General features: G+C 41.7%; 1 protein-coding gene across 6 annotated transcripts in view; it reads left to right on the top strand.

Annotated features, from left to right (window-relative positions):
• MYO9A (myosin IXA) overlaps nucleotides 1–23,261 on the top strand; it is a 496,830-nt gene that overhangs the window by 367,472 nt on the left and 106,097 nt on the right. For all 6 annotated transcript variants that reach the window (XM_054041538.1, XM_054041539.1, XM_054041540.1 and 3 more), the window contains one exon: nucleotides 21,152–21,273. In XM_054041538.1, the coding sequence (XP_053897513.1) occupies nucleotides 21,152–21,273 (122 nt within the window). The remainder of the gene's footprint in view (nucleotides 1–21,151; nucleotides 21,274–23,261) is intronic.

The raw sequence follows: 23,261 nt of genomic DNA, 5'->3' as shown, positions 1-23,261 counted from the left end.
ATCATATTAAGAGAATTTTCTTAATTGCACAATGTGGAAGGATGTTAGGAGGATTCCATTTCATTGGCTAACTCAAAATGCCTATCTAAGGATCTTTAACAAAAGTATTCCATAATGTTAACTGTCTGTGACGCTGGCAGACCAGGTGCCAGTTCATGCCAAGGGCCCCCATGACTCAACTGAATGCTGACAAATGCGTAGATGGAATTAGTCTGTCCCATCTGTGTATTAGCGTTGTTAAACTAAGTATTAGAATTCTAAAACTGTACTTCGTGTTTAGACTTTTGAATGCTTGTATGTTGCTACATGCATTAATCTCCCTTATAACATCTGTATCCCATATTATGTTAATATTTAAGTGTTTGCATTAATAAGACTATGTAAATCACCAGACAAGAGAAGTATTAACAAGTGTGAAATATAGAAACATGTCCTAACCCACAAAGAAGGCCCACTGATACCAGACAAATTATTGTAAAACATCGGAGGACAAAAGACTTTGTTGATTGCTCTCTCCTCCCTCCTCGAAAGACCGTACATATAAGTGAATTCCACCCATCTGCTAAGTTTGCAGCTCAAAACAGAAAGGGGGATGGAATAAAAAGGAGGAACTGTGTCTCTTTGCTGCTTGGACTCTAGGGGAGGGGGCAAGATTTCTAGGCATAAGTGAGGGATCCTCAGCTGCTTAACCTAGGTTAGCCCTAAGGGTCATATATAGCTTGCTATTATAGAAGCTTCTATTAGCTTTTGAAACTTAAGACTGTAACTCATTTGTTTGTGTATGTTTACCTGCTTTAACCTTCTAAATAACTCTTATTTCCTTTTCCTAGTTAATAATTCCTTAAATAATTTATTATAGGGTTGGCTATAAGAGTTGTCTTTGGTGTAAGATCTAAGTGCAGTTGACCTGGTGTAAGTGATTGGTCCTTTGGGACTGGGAGTTATCTAAATATTGTTCTAATTTTTGGTGCAAAGACCATGTATCACAAAGGCAAGCTTATCTGGGTGGGGAGATAGATCAGAGTACCCAAGGGGGACTGTCTGTGACTCCATGGCGCCAGGTTGTTCCATAGCACAGTGCTATGTATCTCCTTTCTGCCAGTGTCAGGCACTTTTCCTTGTTGCTTTTGGTGAGATGTCTTCTATTATTCCTGATAGATTGAAGACACACTTTCTTGTGCTTCCTTGTGTTTGGGAAATGGGGGTGGAAACTAGTCTCTCTGTCTCATCTCTCCTCTGTCACATTCACTACATAGTCACTCTTCTCTGGGTTTACACTGCTTCATGCCACCCAATGTCCCCCAATAGCCTGTGATCTCTGATTCTATCTTTTGTGAGAATCTGATAATTGCACATTTTACTGTGGTGAGGTATCTGCTAGTGTGGTTATTCTGTCCTGGATTCTATAGCACTCCATCTTGTTGTTCATTTTGTAGCATCTTGGAATTTTATTTTATTTTATTTTTTTCGGTGTTAAGCAGGGTTGTGTTTGCTCCACTGGTCCAGTGATTGGAGTTGTTGAGCCTGGAGAGCAAGTGTGTGTGTGTGTGTGTGTGTGTGTGTACACACACACACACACACACACACACACACTTGCTCTCCAGGCTCAACAACTCCAATATATGTGTGTGTGTATATATATATATATAGGAGAGGATCCTAACTTCATTTGGATTTAATTTTTGATCCTTCTGTATTTTGAGGTGAAGGGAGTGTTTGCTGAAGATGGCACCAGAAGTTGACTATTCTTTCCAGTATGTTGATTAGAAGAACAGAAGAGGACAAGGCAAAAAATTGGGACAAAAAGTAGTCTTCTGATGCCATCATTGGTGAATGCCCTAATAGTATATTTATTTAGATTTATATGCTCAGCCTAAAATGCCACTATTATGTGCAGTAGGCATCCTGGATATAATTTAAATATACAGCAAAATTGATGCCTTAGCAAAAGTAACGTGCAGCAGTACAATTCCATATAACTCACTATAGTAAAACAGAATTCAAAAGCTGAAATTGCCCTCCTCCTCCAACATTTTTCCACCCTTACAATTCTTCCTCCCTCTGCTCCTCCCCATTTTCAACTGCTCGGGGAAAAAAGATGAGCTTTGCAGATTGCCCTGATTGGATTTGGGAGTATTTTGGGGTGGGAGGGGGGACTCCAAAGCTGTGGGGCCCTCAGAGTGTTTTGCTAGCAACTCCTTCTCATGTGTACTAGGGGAGTTTCAGCTTCAGGTGCCTCTGCTGATCTCAGCTGGGGTGTCCTGGCACAGAGAGAGAGGTGGTCTCTCAGATAGGGTAGGTCCAAAGCCATTCAGATCATTATACTTCAAAAACAATATCTTAGTATCATCCACAAACCCTCAGGATGCCAGTGTAGATAGAACACAGATTGTTCACAGCTAGATACCTCACTTCCCCAGGCAGACAGTGGCATTCTGCACCAGCCTCCGGTTTTAAGATCTAGCCTAATGTAGGGCACGTTGCAGTAGTCTCATCTTAATGTGCCAAAAGCATGGGTGATACTTGCAGGGTCCTCAGCATTCATGTTGCTCATTTGGGGTGGAAGTCTCAATGACCTTTTTAATCAATGCAGTATTATTTATGTGTGATCACCTTATGGGGAGGGGATGGTTAGGGGACAAGGAGCTGGGGGGTTGGATGGGTTGGGGGTTCTGAGGGGGGCAGTCAGGGCAGGAAGTGGGAGGGGACAGATAGGGGGTGGGAGCCAGGCTGTTTGGGGAGGCACAGCCTTCCCTACCCGGCCCTCCATACAGTTGCCCAACCCTGATGTGGCCCGCGGGCCAAAAAGTTTGCCCATCCCTGATCTAGACTGTTTTCAGTGGCACCAGATGACAGAACAAGGAGTAATGGTCTCAAGTTGCAGTGGGGGAGGTTTAGGTTGGATATTAGGGAGGGTGAGTGAAGCACTGGAATGGGTTACCTAGGGAGGTGGTGGAATTTCCTTCCTTAGAGGTTTTGAAAGTCATGCTTGACAAAGCCCTGCCTGGGATGATTTAATTGGGGATTGGTCCTGCTTTGAGCTGGGGGTTGGACTAGATGACCTCCTGATGTCCCTTCCAACCCTGATATTCTATGATTCAAGAAATTCCTGGAGGCATCTGGGTATGTACCAAAAAATTCAGCATTTTGTTTGATGATTGTGCCTGTTAATTGGGTGACAACATGTGAAAGCCATGAGGTGTGGAGTAGATGGCATTAGTCAGATATAACATTTACAGGAGGTAAATAATTTCTTTCCCCCTCTTTCTTATCTAGCTATTTTAGTTCTACATATGTCGATAGACATTATTTTAAAAAAGTTTATTTTTGAACAAATGGCTTACTGATCTTTTCTAGTGGGTTCTGACTGTAATACTCAGTATTCATTTTGCTGGGATGTTCATATTGAGGGGCTATTTGTACATTTTTGGCTGGTTGACTGAATTTGAAGGCTTGGCAGTAAGCTGCTATCCAAGCCTCAGGAAACGATCTGTGTCTAACTTCAAGAAGAGAAACAATTTATATATTTTGGTTTATCAAGCCTAAGGTTTCATTTGTGGCTGTTTATATCTTTATAGGTATTTAAGTTGGGTTTAAGCACTTGGGTGTTTTTTGTTTTAAATCCCAAAGCAGGAAAAGCTGGGGAAATAGGCTACAGGAATTAAAGGAGAGTTATTTACTAGTCCCTTCCATTGTGAATCATAGAACTGGAAGAGACCTCAAGAGGTCATCTAGTCTAGTTCCCTGCACTTGTGGCAGGACTAAGTATTATCTAGACCATTCCTGACAGATGTTTGTCCAACTTGCTCTTAAAAATCTCCAATGATGGAGATTCCACAACTTCCCTAGGCAATTTATTCCAGTGCTTAACCACCCTGACAGTTCAGAAGTTTTTCTAATGTCCAGCCTAAACCTCCCTTGCTGCAATTTAAGCCCATTGGTTCTTGTCCTATCCTCAGAGGTTAAGAAACATTTTTTTTCTTCCTTCTCCTTGTAACAACCTTTTATATACTTGAAAACTGTTATCCTGTCCCCTCTCAGTCTTCTCTTTTCCAATCTAAACAAACCCAGTTTTTTCAATCTTCCCTCATAGGTCATGTTTTCTAGACCTTTAATCATTTTTGTTGCTCTTCTCTGGACTTTCTCCAGTTTGTCCACATCCTTTCTGAAATGTGGAACCCAGAACTGGACACAATACTCCAGTTGAGGCCTAATGAGAGTGGAGTAGAGAAGAATTACTTCTTGTGTCTTGCTTACAACACTCCTTCTAATACATCCCAGAATTATGTTCACTTTTTTTGCAACAGCGTTACACTGTTGACTCATATTTAGCTTGTGATCCACTATGACCCCCAGATCCCTTTCCGCAGTACTCCTTCCTAGGCAGTCATTTCCCATTTTGTATGTGTGCAACTGATTGTTCATTCCTAAGTGGAGTACTTTGCATTTGTCCTTATTGAATTTCATCCTATTTACTTCAGACCATTTCTCCAGTTTGTCCAAATCAAATGCTGTCTGAGAGTAAAGCAGAGGTGTCACGACAGGGAGGGGAAGAGGGTCCTACTCTTTGGCAGTTGCTGTTGAATTTTCAGGAAAGAAAGAAGGGATCTGGCTTCTCCATTCTGAAGCAATAAATGATCTCCTGCACCAAACACAGCTACTGCTGCTAACATTTTAGGGCTTGTCTACACGAGTTATTCTTTGGAGGTGGATTAAACTAATCAAGTAGAAGCGATTCTGGAGTAAAACTGTCTACACATGGTGTTTTCCCAGAATAACTGTTTCACCCTAAAGTTGCACCCTAATTTTCTCTGGAATAACTTTCATGTGTAGACAAGCCCGTAGTGCTACAAGTGTGAGATAAACTCTGCCATGTAAACTGTGATGACTTATGCAGAGAAGGATGTGATTAAGCTGATTGGTCTTCACTCTACCTTTTGATCTATTCAAGCAGCTCTGGAATAATATATATTTTATATTCCATGTTTGTAGGAAACAAAACATGCTCTACTTTGAAAATCATTCTATACGAAGATTTTTTCATTTCACTGTATATTAAGAGCCTGTCTTTCTATGTGCTTTTACAAATTTAAAATATACAATACAAAAGTAAATGTCTCCATATATTACATAATGGACTGCTCATGCCATCATGCATTTGCCCATAATAATCAGTAAACTATAGCTCCACATTATAACCACCCGCTCACCCCTAACCGGGTGTGGGGAGGAAAAGGGAGATCAGCCTTGCAGCATGCCTGAGAAGCTAGCATGCCTCAGAGTTGAGGATTCTTCAGGGAGAATGCTCTGCCAGCAGCGCCCTCTTCTGTAAGCCTGGGGGCTCTAACTGGCTCCTACATCTGTATTACCTAAAGGTGAATTTTCAAATGACAACGAAGCACCAAGCCATGCTAGTCTGTATAGATTAATAACAGCACCAGAAAGTCTAAAACTAAAGTGTTATTTCAAAGAAAGCTGAAAAATACTCTGTTTAGAGAGAACATAGGAGTTATCATACTGTATCACCATCTAGTCTAGTATCCTGTCTCTCTTAGGGTTCTCAGTCAGCTTTAGATGCTTGTTTAAGGCCTTGGTCCCAATCTTCAAAGCAATTAATGGCTCAAGCCCCAGGTAATATTAAATACTGAATTTCACTCTGTAAATTGCTGAGAGAGTTTCAGTTCACAAAGCTTTAGAGCGAGTGCGTTAGAACAAGGTTTCTTAGGCAAGGGGAACTGGCTGCAAAATGAACTTCCAGAGGAGATTAGGTGAGTCCAGCATCCAGCAGTCTTCAGGAAATGCTGCAAAACTTTACTCTTTGAAAAAGCCTTTTCACCATAGCAAGGATGACATTCAGAACATTGACTCCATCTTCTACTCACCCTCCTCCACCTGCCCAAACACCATCTGTCATAAACATACAGCTAAGGGTAGCATAAAATCCCTTCTTACCCTGTAAAGGGTTAATCCCTCTTTTACCTGTATAGAGTTAAGAAGCTCAGATAACCTGGTTGGCACCTGACCAAAAGGACCAATAAGGAGAGAAGATACTTTCAAATATGTGGGGGAAGGTTTTTGTTTTTCTGTTCCTTTGTTCTCTTCGGGTCAGCGAGGAACCAGGGCAGGGAAAATACATCTCCCTAAGCAATATCTGAACTAAGCATCTAATATTACAGAAATAGTAAGTAATAGCAAGGAAATGCGTTAGATTCTTTTGTTTTAGCTTGTGAATTTTCCCTGTGCTAAGAGGGAGGTTTATCCCTGTTTTTGTAACTTTAAAGTTTTGCTTAGAGGGGAAATCCTCTGTGTTTTGAATCTTTTGGTTACCCTGTAAAGTTATCTTGCATACTGATTTTACAGATGTGATTCTTTTATCTTTTTTTTTTTTTTAAATAAACTTCTTTTAAGAACCTGATTGTTTTTCAGTGTCCTAAAGACCCAGGAGGGTTGATCTATGCTCACTTTGTAACCAATTGGTTAGGATATTATTCTCAAGCTTCCCCAGGAAAGGGGGTGTAGGGACTTGGGGGGATATTTTGGGGGAGGCAGGGCTCCAAGTGGCCCTCCCTGAATGTTTTTTTAAATCACTTGGTGGTGGCAGCGATACCAGGGGCAAGGAAGGAATTTGTGCCTTGGGGAAGTTTTAAACCTAAGCTGATAGAAATAAGCTTAGGGGGGTTTTCATGTTGGTCCCCACATCTCTACCCCAGAATTCAGAGTGGGGAGGGAACCCTGACACCATCCCCAACAAATAAAAGCTGTAACAAACAAACAACCAAAATAAAATATCCAACCAGTATTTTACCCTGAAAAGGGAGAAGAGCCAGAGAATCAGTGAAGTCCTCTCTTACTATTGATTTTACATGGAAGGCACTCAGGCTAGATTGATGGAAGAATTCTTAACTCTTGGTTCATTTTTTAATTGCAGTTCATTTTTAATTGACACACAGTCAAGACCTGAGTTTTATATCTCATCCAAAAGGCGTAGTGGATTTTTAAAAAAATATTTAGTGATATGTTCCATTCATCTGAGATTAGAAAAGTGACCAGATTAAAGCACAATCAAACAGATAAACACTGTCAAACAGATACAAATATCTGGACCCTGCACTCTGTAAAGTAGTTCTAACACTTCACCTTCTGCCCCCAAATGCACACGTGCTTGTGTACACAAAGTTTGTTTTCCAGCATCAGACCTCTTCCTCAGAGTGGTTGTTGGTTTTGTGTTTTTTGTTAATCCAGAACATATGTACCCTTAATTGTTCTGTGGATTAGGGAATACTTCTATCTGTGTTTAAAGAACTAAATCAAAGTCTGACGACTAATGCTGTAGATGGAACTGATCCCGCTGTTCCATCAGGGTAGTGGTGTTGATTTCGTCATGTTATGAATCATAACTATTACAGATAGAAAAGACCTATTAGGTTACATCCACAGTGATGGGTATGGGATAGCTTAGTGGTTTGAGCATTGGCCTGCTAAACCGAGGGTTGTGAGTTCAATCCTTGAGGGGTCCACTTAGGGATCGGGGGCAAAAATAAGTACTTGGTACTGCTAGTGAAGGCAGGGGGCTGGACTCGATGACCTTTCAGGGTCCCTTCCAGTTCTATGAGATAGGTATATCTCCATATATTATTCTGTCACTTCTTACTTCCCTGCCAGGAAGACTTTTTTTTTTTTTTTTTAAATATTCAGCCTCTGTTTCTAAAATGCACCCAATACTTCTCATTACATCTGCTTGTACCACCTGAAAATATTTGTCTTCTCCTAGGTGTTTGCTAGGGTTACTATTCGTCCGGGTTCTGCTGGACATATCCGGCTTTTTTGAGCTAAAAATAGCGTCCGAGGGGAATTTTAAATGTCCGGATTTCCCCCCCCCCATGCAGAGCGCGCGCGGCTGACAGGGCAGCTGGCCGGATCGTGCCACTCGCACGGGACTCCGGCAGCCAGAGCCCCTCCTCCACTTTCCCCTCCTCTCCCCTGCAGCTGAGCTCACTCCCCTCCTCTCTCTCCCTCCCTCCCTCCCCCTCCCTGCATTCGCAGATCGCCGGCTGGCCATTCGTCTCTGGCCTCCGGCAGTCTGGAGCCCCTCCCCCTGCTGCCGAGCGCGCTGCTCTTCAGCACTCTGTTCTGAGCGGCATGGTAAGGGGGCCAGGGGGTCAGAGAAGCGGCAGGGAGGTTCTGGAGGGGGTAGTCAAGAGACAGGGAGCAGGGGGGAGGGTTGGATGGGTCAGGAGTTCGGGGGGGCTGTCTGGGGGTTGGGGGTGTAAGGTTTTAGGCAGTCAGTACAGGTGGGGGGGGAATCTCAGGAGGGGGCAGTTAGGGGACAAGGCACAGGGAGGCTTAGGTAGGGGGTGGGGTTCTGGAGGGCAGTTAGGAGCAGGGGTCCCAGGAGGGGGCAGTCATGGGACAGGGAGCAGAGGGGTTTAGATGGGTCAGGAGTTTGGGGGGGGCTGTCAGGGGGTGGGGAGTGGTTGGATGGGGCGTGGGAGTCCCTGGTGTCTGTCTGGGGATGGGAGTGTGGATAAGGGTTGGGGCAGTCAGGGGACAGGTAGGGGATAGGGTCCTAGGGGGCCAGTTAGGATGGGGGGAAGGTCTCAGGAGGGGGCAGTCAGGGGACAAGGAGCAGGGAGGCTTAGGTAGGGGGTGGAGTCCTGTGGGGCAGTCAGGGGCCGGGGTCCCAGGAGGGGGCAGTCAGGGGACAAGGAGTGGGGGGGAGGGTTGGGGGTTCTGAGGGGGCGGGAAGTGGGAGGGAGTGGAAGGGGCAGGGGCGGGGATAGGGCAGGATGGGGGCAGGGCTAGGGTGGGGCTCCTCCCGTCCTCTTTTTTGATTGTTGAAATATGGTAACCCTAGTGTTTGCACCCTACAATCACTTATAGACAGGAATTATTTTTCTTTAGTAGATATTTGGCCAAGATATTTGTATTTGTTGTAGTTCTTTTAATTTTGATATGTAAGTAAAACTACTGAAAGGTCTGCTGAATTCTGTGAAATTTTTATCCCAGATTCTGCATAACATTTTGGGGTAAAATGATTCTTTCCTCAGTGAAATTCATCGAACATATGAAAACACTCCATTGTTCAGTGAATTAATTTTAGTTTTGTTGTTTTGTTTTAGTTAGGCTTGGTTTTAAATCCTTCTGTACCATGATGGGATCATTTCCACCTACAGTTCCCTGCAGAGATGGTCCAATCCCTCCCTCCCAAAAATCTCATGTTCAAAACAATACAAAACCAAGACCCACATTTTCAAACTTGTGTGGGTGCTCAGTGTAGGCATACAGATTCCTGGTGTGTGTGCATGCCTACCTATGTGGGTCCTGCAACCCCAGCTGGCAGCCATTACAGATTTGCATGCCTAAATCAGCATCGCATACTTGGATGCACACACGGCAAAATTTGGCCCAAATATTATAGGGCTTTCAAACCCAGTCTAGGTCCTGTCCTCCTTAATGCTATAAATTAAGCCATGCTCCCCTGCTTAGGCCATATCTTTCTCCAGCTATTGGATTAAATCAAGATTTTTTTTTTTTTCCACTGAGAGGGAGGCACTAACCCACTCCCCTGTAAATACTGGATGAGTGAGTGAACTGGGACCATTGATCTCATGGCTGCTTTGTGGATCATCTGGGGAATGGTCAGTAGTTTCTGTCACTGCATGGTTATAGTAAAATAGCAGATACCCTAGCAATATTGAGCTGCTAGACTCTGAAAAAGCTGATCGGTCTATTTTGACTCTGCACTGAGCTCCCTTTGCCCAATTCCAAAGTTGGGCGCTGAGTGCAGAGCCAAAGCACAACTGTTCCTCAGCAGACCTGCAGTGCAGGACCTTCTGTCTGTCACACTGTGAGCAAGGTCAGGTTTCTGTCAAATTTAAAAACAAAACATGGAAAAAGCATCAGGAATCCAAAAACCAGAATCCAATACCAGTAATTTGTGCAGGTATAATAATGTGAATTAGGGGGTATGATTCTGTATGACGGTTTTATTCTGGAAAAAAAGCCTTAGTATGGATGTATTTATACCAGCTGAACAGTTATACTGTTGGTATAAACTGCATCTCCTCTAGGGGAATTTTCTGGTCTAGCTATACTGGCCTAAGAGACTCCACCTCTTTTAAAGCAGGCTGGTGTCAGCGAGCTGACATTTGAATAGGTGTGCAGTATAGTTGTGTTGAAGGATATTAGAGAGAGAATATCTTATATTCGGTTGGTGAGAGAGACAAACTTTCAGGTTACACTGAGCTGAAGAAGAGCTCTATGGAGCTCAAAAGCTTGTCTCTCTCTCTCCAACAGAAGTTGGTCCAATAGAAGATATTTCTTCATCCACCTTGTCTATAGGTAGTTAATTGGTGTTACCATTTCCATTGAAGTGAATGGAGAAATAATAGGTCTATTAAAGGTATAGTTTATCTGTTAAGGCAGAGGGTGGTGCATTCCAGAGGATTCCTCTACATCTATAAATGCTGAAATATGTTGTTCTGTATGCAGCGGTTAATTAAAAGTATGAATTTAAACTGATTTAATTAAACCTGGATAAATACCTCTGTGGTCACTTTTACTTTGGTTTTAAGAGAGGGTTTTGGCGGGTTTTCAGTCAATCTTTTCCCAGTCAGCGTAAGCTTGAACTTTTAAAAATTCTTCAGAAATAATTTTCTAATAGAAAAGATCTTTGGAGATCTTAATCCAGCCAATTCTGGGTATGTAGGTTTCAGTTGTCCTCTGCAGACATCAGGCAGGACACTGTGTGGTCTAGAAATTACTTTTGGGTACAGCACATGCAATGAAGGCAGAAAAATAAACTCTGCCATATCTGAGCCAAGTCACTGAAAGTTAGACAGAACAAACCAACCAGATAATATTGTCTACAAGAAAGGGGAAAAAGTAGACAATGAAAAATAACCTAAAATCTGTAATATAACTGTTACTGTATAATATAAAGCTTGTTTTTATAGCAGTGATTCTCAGTGATCCAAGTTCTAACTGTTTCTAAAGACATCCAATCTAGTCACCAGTAAAAGCTGGAAAAGCAAAAGCTAGAAGAAAGGAGAGGGAGCTTTTTCCAGTATGAGTGTCTGCTATGAGAGAAACAAGAGTCATCCTCATGAACTGGAACCACCAGTAGAACTGGGGCTGCCAGCAGAAGAGGGAGCAGGGCTGCTAATAAGTCTGGAGCAACCCACTGAGGAGGAATGTCCAGGAGATAAGGAAACAATCAACTGGACAGAAAATGTCTAGGGTGAGAGGAGAATTATGTGGTAGGATAGTGGGAGTAGATGAGAAATGGATCAGGAGGTAGAAGGGCCAAGACACTGTGGTGGGGTGGGGGGAGAGAGAGATTAATAAAACAGATGGGAGTGAGAGATTACATGAAGAGAAAATCACATGTGGGATTATTTTCTTCAAAAAATGCAAATCACTGATTGCATAGAGCAAAGTTAAAAATTACAGAAACATGCTTGTAATAATATATCTCCATTTAAGCAATAGCTGTAGTTGCCACAAGATCACTGGCTGATCATGAGTGGGAGAGAAGGTGGTCTGCATGGTTGTAGATGGGAGAAGAGGTGATCTGTGAGACATTGGACTCAGCATTGTGTCTGGTCACCACAGCAGAAGTGGGGCACCTGGTTGCAGGTCCCGACTCTTGCAGACAGCCAGTCACTCATTTAGCGGTTGGACTAATTTTAGAGGAACTTCAACATTGTTCTACACTATATCCCAGATGCAATGACTACCAAGGAGCCATGCAATAGGTAAGGGTCACCGGAGTGCAGTGCATACCGCCCACACCCCTTCCTCCATCTTGCCCCTATTCTGCGAGCTGACGAAAGTGAAGGGGTAATGAAGTAGATCTGGCTTTATGGGGGAAGTCCCAGCTGGCTGTTAAAGCCAGCATACAAATCTTTTGCACAACCTGAGTGGTTCAAAAGGGCTGTAGTGAGCTAATGAGCTGCAATATTTCTCGGAAGAATGTAGTCCACACTATGAAAAAGTTTGAGTAAATTTAATCTATACCATTGACAAAAACAAACAATATCCCCTGTCCCCAAGAAATAATCATCAATCTCTTGAATCTCTTCATTTAGTTATGAAGCAGTCTGAGATAGTGGATTTTTAACTTGCCTGACTATGCTACTTTGTGATTTTTCTTCTGCAATCATGTATGTGCTTCAGTGTCAGGGTTCAAAAGGGTGACTCAGGGTTTGCTGGAAATTTATCAAAGTAGCTGCTCTGGAATAGTTATTTCAATATAAGACCACATGTGGACACTTTTATTCTGGAATGAAATGGTCCATATAGGAAGTTATTCTGGAATAATTTTTTTTAAATATGAAAGCTGAAATTCTAGCCTAACTACTTGCCTTCAAGAATAATAATTCCAAAATAACTATTTTAGTACATTTTCAAGTGTAAATAAACCCTTGTGCACAGAGCAGTACCATCAACTCTGCATTAACTTGCTGTTTATCAATTTAAGTTTGACTTTTAGGGACATATTTTGAAGACAGAGCACAGTAGGGCCATCTGCCAACAGACACAACCTGCATCCACCAACTTTGCACAGCTAGATTGGGTAATTGCATTTGTTGGTGAAAATATGGGCATTCCTGTTTCATCCACATTTAAAGAATTTGACCCTTAAAGTTTTTAACATTTGGGTTTTCAATTGCATTTTATTTTTCAAGTACAAAAATGTATTAATAAAATTAAGCTGAAAAATTGAAATAACTGGCCAACTATCAGATTAGCAGTGTTTTTTGACCTGAAACAGTGTTGCCAATCCCAACCATTCAGAAATCATGAGTCAACTCTCTCCCCCCAATCAAGAGATTTGATTAAAAATCAGGAAATTTAAAAATATATAAGTTTTGGATTCTTTTCATTTGCCTTTGGGTTTCTGAGCATCAAGGGTACAGTTGGTTCATGTTTCAGGCTTTTCTCTGCAACCATGAAAGTTTAAAAAAAAAAAATTAAATATGAAAGCTGGGATTCTTGCCTAACCAATTGCCTCCAAGAGCTGGGACTCTTGGATACCATGCCATTAAGTTATGTGTTTGTCAACACATGGAAACATGGCAATTCATGTGTGGTATGAGACATTCCCTCTTATAATGCACATATGATGTAGCTGGAAATATACAAGAATGTTCCATGGGTGAAACAAGGCTCTTCAGGCACAGTAATATACAGTGTGAATGGAACTGGTGGTATTGTCATTTGCAGCCCACATAAATACTCTAAGCAAAGTACAGTACCTGCTGTGAGTGCATAATGCCTGGTTTTCAAATAATACTGCCATTTATTTAAAATAAAAATAAGTGTAATAGTTAATGACTAACTTGGAAAATTTCAGGTTTAAAAATAAGCAGTCTTAGTAGGCTAAATGGAGACTTAATTGTGCACTCATAGAATCATAGAAGATTAGGGTTGGAAGAGACCTCAGGAGGTCATCTAGTCCCAACCCCCTGCTCAAAGCAGGACCAACCCCAACTAAATCATCCCAGCCAGGGCTTTGTCAAACCAAGCCTTAAAAACCTCTAAGTATAGAGATTCTGCCACCTCTCTAGGTAACCCATTCCAGTGCTTCACCACCCTCCTAGTGAAATAGTTTTTCCTAATATCCAACCTAGACCTCCCCCACTGCAACTTGAGACCATTGCTTCTTGTTCTGTCATCTGCCATCACTGAGAATAATGTAGCTCCATCCTCCTTGGAACCACCCTTCAGGTAGTTGAAGGCTGCTATCAAATCCCCCCTCACTCTTCTCTTCTGCAGACTAAATAAGCCCCAGTTCTCTCTCCTCTACTTGGATATTATTTTTACCATGCTGGTAGTACTAGAAGCCTGAACTGAGATCAGAGCCCCAGTGGGCTAGGCACAGTATATACACCAGTATTGCCAACTCTCATGATTTTATCAGGGCTCTAATGATTGGGGGGGGGGGGGGGTGTTTTTTAGCAAGTCTGCTAGCTCATACATTTTCCCTTGTTCAAAATGCCCCATGCTTCCTTACAGTCTATCTGCACATGGAAGTGAGGCTGTCCTTAATAAAGTTGGCTGCCACTTCCCACTATTTTCAGTGAGATTGAAGTCATGCCCAACAGCAAAATGGCTGCCATGCTATGATCCAGGGGACTGGACAGAACACAAAGACTGGGAGGAGCAGCAGAGTCTCTGTGAAAAGGGAATGGAGAGAGTGATGGGTAGCAGGTGGCAGATTTAGGACTTGCAGGAGAATGAGGTGCAGAGGGATGGGAAGGAGAGGGCCCAGAGCAGCTGGAGGAAGGGGAGAAGTGTGCGGGAGCACTGTCCAATTTTGGGCACAGAGGGGGGGAAAGGGGAGAGACAGGGAAATGTTTCTTGTAAAAGGCTAATCCAAGCCCACAGTTTTTGTTATGACATTGTCACTTATATGAATGATTGACTTGATTTTAAAGTTCTTTAATATCTGTATCTGTAACTCATCAACCCTAAACAGTAATATAAACTCTATGTTCAAGTGTGAATCATAATGCAGTAATTAGGTCAGTGGTTCTCAAATTATTGACCATCCAGCCCTCCTTTTATCAAAGGAAATAAACTTGGAGGGGAGAGAGTTGAGGCAGGATAGGAAATGGACGGCAGTTGCCCTGTTTTAGGATTGAGGAGAGGATAAGTGGAGTCTCCTCCTGATCAGCTAAATACATGTGCATTTTATGTATCAGAGGTTGATTTTTTAGGTTCACTAGCAGAGGAATAGAGGGGAGTGAAAATAAGAGACACAAAATAAGTTTGATGGGGGGAGTTAAATTTCATGCTATTTGGGGCCAGTCTCATGATATGGGGAGTCTGACTGATGATTTTTGCTCTCTTGCGGTTGGCAATACTGCATACACATAGTAAAAGACAAAGAACTACTTATATAAATAACAAATGGTAGGGAAGGGAAGAATTATTATCCACTATTCTGTGGATGGGAAACTGAGGCCCGTGTAAATTAAATGACTTGAGCATGGGTACACAGGGAGTCTGTGGCAGAACTGAGACTTGAACCAAGATAAGTGGAGTCCCAGTTTAGTATTTTAACCTCAAAACTCATTGTTCCATATCCACTGCAGGTATTGTGATGAGTGCTCTGAAAAAAACACATAAATAAAATGAGTAAGTAAACTCCCCACTCCTCTTGGTGGTTCCTCTGGGTCAGCGGATGAGGCATATTGGAAATGAAGAGCGTGAGGAAGTTTGCATTAGTCTTACCTGTGCTGTGGATAATCAGGACTTAAGGTGTCAATGCAGGTGTTAAAGGTTCAAGCTTGAAGAACTAAGCTGTTTGTTTTAGTTAGTATGAAACCACTGAATAACCATTCTGACCTGGTCTACGCTTACATTTAGGTCATCCTAGCTGCCTCCCTTAGGGCTGTGAAAAACTTCACACCCTGTGTGACATAATTACATAGACTTAACCCCTACTGTAAACACTGCTAGAATTCATGTGTCGGCCTAGCTACTGCCTCTCAAGGGGATAGATTTACTACAGGGCTGGAAAAACTCTGTTGCTGTAGTAAGTCTCTACGTTAGAGCAGTGTAGCTTCAGCTGTGCTACTGTAGCACTGGTAGTGTAGACATACCCCCAGTTTCTGAAGAATTTAAACTATAGGAATTTACTTTCCTATATCAAAATGAAAATCTGAACAAAAGCTCTTTTCTAGACAACATCTATGTCTGGGCTGAAAAATGATATACCAAGTTTCAGACCTGTGCAAATTTAAATATCTGTATTATAAATTTTGCAGAAGCTGTTAAAGAGTCACAATAATAAATAGATGAAGTGGGTAAAAAACCATTAAGGGGATTAATGGGAATAGTCAGCTGACCATGGAACTGTTATAAACCTGTGAGCTCATCTGAGTTTTCTTTGCTGCTTCATTCAATATTACAAAGATCAAGAAAAATTCTCCTTTCTTGATATTTTTTCTCCCCTTCTCTATGCACAGCTAGAAACATTTAAAGAGAAGGTGGAAATGTAATGAATGCTTTCCATATTATTAAGCCTCAGAGAGTAACTTCACTTCTGCAGTAAGGAAGGTTGTTCCAGATGAACATGAAAAACACATTTCAGAGCTGTTGTTCTGCTATTTTGGCTGCCTTCCAAAGAGACTTTGGCAACAATTCCAAACCCTATAGGAGCCAGGGCTGCATTTTTGAAAGTGAAGTCATAAATGGCAACTCTTTCTGTTCCCCTCACCAGGCCTCCTCCTCCTCCTGCAGAAATGGCCAGCGTGGTAGGTGAAGAGGCTCTCTGCTCTCTTATTTGACTTGTGGCCTTATGGTTTTCTAAGTAGTTGTGTTTAAAAGTCCTGTGTTTCTTAACAATCAATGGGAAAGTAGTACTCAGGGTCTGTATGTTGTAACCTGTATGGAGGTAACTTCATTTTTATTTGAAAGGGATCTGCCCTAAACATTGTACTTGAATTCATTTTGGCTATGTCTACCCTACAAGTGATATAGCAGAACAATCTCAGCTCTGCTGCTGTAGTGTAGACAGAAAGGGTTTTTCCGTCACTGTAGTAAATTCACCCCATTGAAAGACAATAGCCAGGTTGACGGAAAATTTTTTCCGTTTACCTAGGCTATGTCTACGCTATGTAGCTTTTAGCAACACAGCTGTGCCGCTAGAAGGCACGCAGTATAGCTGCTGTTGGTTGGCAGGAGAGAGCGCTTTTGCCAACAAAGCGCTGTTCGCAGCAGCTCTTGTCTTCAACAAAACTTTTGTCTTTCGGGGGGAGGGGGCGTTGTTTAATACCTCTGAATGACAAAAGTTTTGTCTTTCACCTGCCAGGGTAGACAAAGCCCTAGTGGTGGCTATACTGGGGCATGGGTTGTCTTAATTACATCTCTCAGGGCACACTCTGAGCAACATAGCTTGGTCGACCTATGTTTTAGTAGTAGACCACACCTTTGACTCTTTAACACACACACTTGTGATATAACCTTGTTAGGTCTGGATCCATGGCCTGGCTTAACAGAGGTTTTTGAGCTTGATTATGTACTTTATATCCTTTCGTGTTCAACCAAGGAAACACTTTTTAATAGTTAATAGCTAAAGGAGGGGCAAGGAAGGAGATGGGAGCATTGTCCCCTGAACATAGAATTGGAAACCAGAAACCACCTGACTTTTAATCTTGATTCTTAAAATGACTTTGATTTTGGGTAAATCAGTCTTTCTGCTTCAATTTCCCTTCTTGTAAAATAGAGAGTATACTTATTCAACTGCACAGACATTGTGAGCACTAATTAATTAATGTTTGCAAAGTAGTTAGGAGATGGGAAGTGCTGAGTAACTATTCTGATTTTTTAATAGGATTAAATACGTGACTAGGCATGCAGTCATTTTCACTGGGATCTTTTTCATGGTTATGTAACGTGCACCACTCACGCACAGTCATAGCTAAAAAGCCTCTTCTTTTATAATTAAATGCCACTGCACCAGTAGTTACTAATATTTGAGCTCTGAGTATAGTAGAGCAAAATAACCCTGAATGAATTAAATTGTCTGAGGGAAAGCCATATGTGCTGCATCTGATTAAGTTGCTGTCAGAAGCAGGCAGCTGATGGATGATGCCCAATCTTGCTAATGTTTCATGCACAGACATACAAGAAGAACCTGTATTTATTGAAGAAATGTGTCCCCCCTCAAGGTTGGCAGGACTTTTTCTGCCTTACAGTCCTGCAGGATTCACTGACTTACTAGTGCAAATGTAAAAACCAAAAGATTTGTCTATAGTTTAGCAGTAATTTGTATTTGATTTCTGACTTCTCTACTATAATGTGGTTCCATTGCTCAGTGTATAGAGATCTTCAAACACTAAAATTCTTCCATTCTAATGCAACATTTTCAGGGATTTTTTCTTTATTATGAGTTTTGAACATTAAATGTTATCCTTCAAATTTTATTCCCATTGCTTAGGTGATCTGGTTTATTTACATTGCAGTTATTATTGTATCAACAATGCACAGATAGAGTTGGGTGGGAATATTCTGATGGAACGTCTGTTGGAAAATGCTGATTCATCAAAAGCAAAACATTTGGCATAAGTGTTGATTTCAGTGAATTTGCATTTAGGAAAAGACAAAGCATTTTTGGAATAAAACATTTTGATTTTACTTTTGAAATTACTTTTTTGTTACAAAATTTATTTTATTTCATATTATAAAACACATCTAAAAAAATTAAATGTCAAACAAAATGGAACATTTAAATCTTTCTTTCTTTGAATTTTGAAATGTATCTTAATTTTTCCCCCCAGTCCAGAATGGAACAAAAAGTCATGGAATTTCCCACAAAATGGAAAATCCAGTTCCCACCCAGCTCTTGGTACAGCATTGTTAATAGGAAATCAGGTATCCCTGGATGTGAGAGCTGAGTTGCCCAGTGAAAGCTGTGGGGAACTCTGCCAGTTCTCACTATTTGCTCAGGGAACCTCCATCTTTAAACTAAAATAATATATAAAGAGACTTAATCTTATGAGCTTCTATTGAAAACAAAACAAAACAACCTCACACCTGAATGCTCTTGCGATGTCATTGTTAAAAACCATTGTGAAATGTCCCAAAGCGCTTGACAAAATCTCTCGCACACCTCACGCTCGTTTAGTCTCACATACACAGATTCTCTTACAAAAGTAATCACCTTTGTCAATTCTGTATCAAGAGCTATTGGCAGACCATAGATATTTTTTAAGAGTGGTGTGCTCTTAAGAAACAGGACCAGAGGTTAAGTTTCCTGATCTCAAGTACGTTCATAGGTATTACTCTTTGGCAGAATCATACCACAGCCTTTGGACTTGGCAGAGTGGCTTCCAGTAAAAATGCTCATGTGCATTGTTTGCTGAAGAGAAATGAAATAGCTGGACATTGACTTTCAGGTAGATTAATATTGTGAAGTGCCCTTCCCCTGCTTACAGGGGGCTAGTTAGTGGGAAAAACTAAAGTTATTCATTTTTTTTAAATATGTACAGATCATGCTTAAGAAAATGCTTGAAGAACACATTTAGCTTGTATGCGTAAGTTAAAAACATTGCTAACAATATGAAAAACACAGTAATAAAAGAGCAGTAAGAGTGGATTGGACACATGTAAAATGCATATTAGGTGCTTCTTAGGGAGCTTTGTAATAATTCTTTCTTCATCTAACTCAGGGGTGGGCAAACTATGGCCGGGGGGCCGCATCCGGCCCTTCAAACGTTTAAATCTGGCCCTCGAGCTCCTGCCGGGGAGTGGGATCCGGGGCTTGCCCCGCTCCATGTGTGCCGTGGCTCGGCATGGCTCGTGGAAGCAGCAGTGTATCCCCCCTCCTACACATAGGGGCAGCCAGGGGGCTCCACATACTGCCCACTCCCCAAGTGCCACCCCTGCAGTTCCCATTGGCCCACACTCCTGACCCCCTCCAGCGCCCCAACCCCCTGCCCCAGCCCTGCCGGAGCCCTCAGCCCCTCCATCTGCACTCCAACCCTCTGCCCCAGCCCAGAACCCCCTTCTGCACTCTGAACTCCCCATTTCTGGCCCCACCCCAGAGCCTGCACCCCCAGCTGGAGCCCTCACGCCCTCCTGCACTCCAACCCCCTTTTTCATGAGCATTCATGGCCCACCATACAATTTCTATACCCAGATGTGGCCTTTGAGCCAAAAAGTTTGCCCACTCCTGATCTAACCCAGTCAACAAAAGTTACACTGCTTTACAAAAATATAGTAGAAACTTGGCTGGGTTCCGTTCTACTGTTTAAATACATACTGCTATATACACAACACTGTATAGTTTAAAAAATGTCTACACTGTGGAGAGAAAACTCAAAAGTTTTTATGCATAAACGTATTCTGGAGATTACACTTTATGAACGGATTACATTTATTTCCAAATGCATTATAATTATTTACACAACTAGTGTCTCTAAATGGTTTTAAGCCTTTCTATATTTTAATTTAAGAGACGACCTCTTATTTTCAAAAGATGGAGGGTCAGATCTTCGTTCATGTCCATCAGCTGAGGATCTGGCCTATAAAAGAGAGAGTCTTTATTCCCAAAGTGAAGTTAGGGGCAGATCGTCAGCTGGAATAAATCAGATATATAAAGACATAAATAAAATTACAAATAGTGACTAGTTATCAAAACAAAGCAGTAAAATATTGTCCAAGGCACAGATTAGCTACCAAGATTGTGCTATAATGTCTCAAATTAAATCAAAGGTGTTGGGTGTTATTTCTTATTTGTGTTACCTTTCAGTCCTAAGGACAATATTTCCTAGCTGCTGGGGCCCAGTGAAACAGTAAGGTTTTTATTGTTTTCCTTTATAAATAAATAAATGTTTAGATAAAAGCAACACTTATCTAATCCATATCTCCTACTGGATGTGTGTTGTGTGACTTTTGTTTTAGGATTGCATGGTGGGTCTGAGTGTGGACAGTAAACTGTTGCATGATTTTCATGGCAGCATTGCAAACTTATCACATAATTTTGGGATAGCCAGGCAGAATTGAGAAAACATGGAAGAGTGATGGGTGTGTTGTATTATACATATTTTAATGCACAGTGGGTACTATGTTGTATACAGTAAACACACTGTCTATAGGAGAGAAAATAGGGAGAAGAATTGTTTCTCTCTGAAAAAGTGACCAATGGAATCTTTCTAAAAGTGTCTTGGCTCCATTAAAATAATTTTAAGGATCGATGTGGTTGAATATATAAGATGCTCTGGTTTTCTCTGATGTTTAAATTAAGCAACTATTTTACTCTTATACTTTCTTCTGCAAACCAAAAAATAATGGCAGGGCATCATCCCAAGAACTAGCACCATTGTGTTATACATTTTTATATTAATTTCCAACAAAACCATTGGTGCTTCTCTTTTCAGCTTTTGCTCTTGGCTTTGAAATACATCCCTTGGCATTACCTACAAGTTTTCCTGTGGAGCAACTGTGAAAGACATGGCATGTTCAGGGTCCTTAACTTCCTCTGCATCTTCATTTTGGGGGACATCCTTTTGCTTCATTACCATCTAAACTAACTTTTCTCTGTTCTTTTGAAAAGGAGAACTTCTGAGTTTCGTAAGCTCAGAACCCAACTTTATTTTAATCAATTGATCTGTTCTTATTGCCTTTTATTTTTCCCCAGGAGGAGTACAGAGCAGAAGGCATCAGCTGGCACAACATAGACTATATAGATAACTCTGGCTGTATAAATCTTATCAGCAAGAAACCAACAGGACTGCTCCACCTGCTGGATGAGGAAAGCAAGTGAGTGTGAACTATTTCTGAAAGTCACAATGACTGACTGTGGTCATGTGTTCACCAAACTCTAAAGGCTCACACTGCCTTACCCAAATTATGTTTGCGCCAGGCAAAAGAAGAAAACAATCTGCAAGGTTACTGTTGGTGGAAGCTACAAGCTTTTGAGCTACACAGAACTTTTCCTCAGGTTGCCATGGAGGAAAGTAGAGAGAGAGATCTCCTTCTTACCTCATCTAGTATTGTTAAAGGGAAATGTTGGAAATTCTTTTCTTCAGTATTTGCTTAGAGTGCAGTCACACAATTATTTATGCTGAAGTCTTCTCTTTCTTGGTAATGTTTGCCAAAAAGATACCTAACGCACTAATCACTATTTCTACTTATTTATGATTTCAGTGCCCTCCTAATTGTTTTTTAATCTAAGTGCTTGCATCTAACTGGGTAATGCAAACAGTGGAGATTTAAAAAAAAAAAAAAATCTAAACTATGAACTAAAAATGTTACTTATCAAGAGTTTCCCCATCATAGGGAAGAACAGCTAAGGTTACCTTTACTTTGGTTCTGTTCTTTCTTCCAGGTCTGTGTCTCAGGGCATGTCTACACAGTGACATGTAGGAAAGTTAAGGTGAATTAACTAAAAGTGTGAATTTATGGAATATTAGTTAAAGTGCATTAACTGCCTGTGTGGATGTGCTCATTCAGAAGTAAAGTGGCCTTAGTTTGCTTCTAAAGTGAATTAGGCTATGTCTACATTTAAACTGCTACAGCAGCACAGCTGCAGCATTCTCTCATCACTGTACAACAGAACTCCACTGGCCATCACCTACAGTCCTCAGCTTAAACCTCTCCAACGCATCATCAGTGATCTACAACCCATCCTGGACAATGATCCCTCACTTTCACAGACCTTGGGAGGCAGGCCAGTCCTCGCCCACAGACAACCTGCCAACCTTAAGCATATTCTCACCAGCAACCACGCATCGCACCATAACAACTCTAACTCAGGAACCAACCCATGCAACAAACCTCGATGCCAACTCTGCCCACATATCTACACCAGCAACACCATCACTGGACCTAACCAGATCAGCTACAACATCACCGGCTCATTCACCTGCACGTCCACCAATGTTATATATGCCATCATATGCCAGCAATGCCCCTCTGCTATGTACATTGGCCAAACTGGACAGTCACTACGCAAGAGGATAAATGGACACAAGTCAGATATCAGGAATGGCAATATACAAAAACCTGTAGGAGAACACTTCAACCTCCCTGGCCACACAATAGCAGATGTTAAGGTAGCCATCTTACAGCAAAAAAACTTCAGGACCAGACTCCAAAGAGAAACTGCTGAGCTTCAGTTCATCTGCAAATTTGACACCATCAGATCAGGATTAAACAAAGACTGTGAATGGCTATCCAACTACAGAAACAGTTTCTCCTCCCTTGGTGTTCACACCTCAACTGCTAGCAGAGCACCTCACCCTCCCTGATTGAACTAACCTCGTTATCTCCACACTGATATATACCTGCCTCTGGAGATTTCCATTACTTGCATCTGAAGAAGTGAGGTTCTGACCCACGAAAGCTTATGCTCCCAGTACTTCTGTTAGTCTCAAAGGTGCCACAGGACCCTCTGTTGCTCTCATCACTGTAGTTAATCCATCTCCCCGAGAGGCAGTAGCTAGGTCAACAGACAAATTACTCCATCGACCTAGTGCAGTCTACATGGGTGTTAGGTTGGCTTAACTGCGTTGCATGGGAGTGTGGATTTTTCACATCCCTGAGCGACAATAGCTGGGTCAACTTAACTTTTTAGAGCAGATCTGGCCTTAGTCTGTAGCAAACTAAGGCCCCTTACTTTTGAATGAGAGCATCTACACAGGGATATAATGTGTTTTAATTAATGCTCAATAAATACATACCCTTTGGCTCGGTCTATACTTAAACCGCTACAGTGGCACACCTGCGGAGCTTCAGTGTAGACACCT

The sequence above is a fragment of the Malaclemys terrapin genome, chromosome 10 (genome assembly GCF_027887155.1).
Source record: "Malaclemys terrapin pileata isolate rMalTer1 chromosome 10, rMalTer1.hap1, whole genome shotgun sequence".
In the NCBI taxonomy this organism is placed as follows: domain Eukaryota; kingdom Metazoa; phylum Chordata; order Testudines; family Emydidae; genus Malaclemys; species Malaclemys terrapin.
This window is presented reverse-complemented; position numbering and strand designations above follow the sequence as displayed.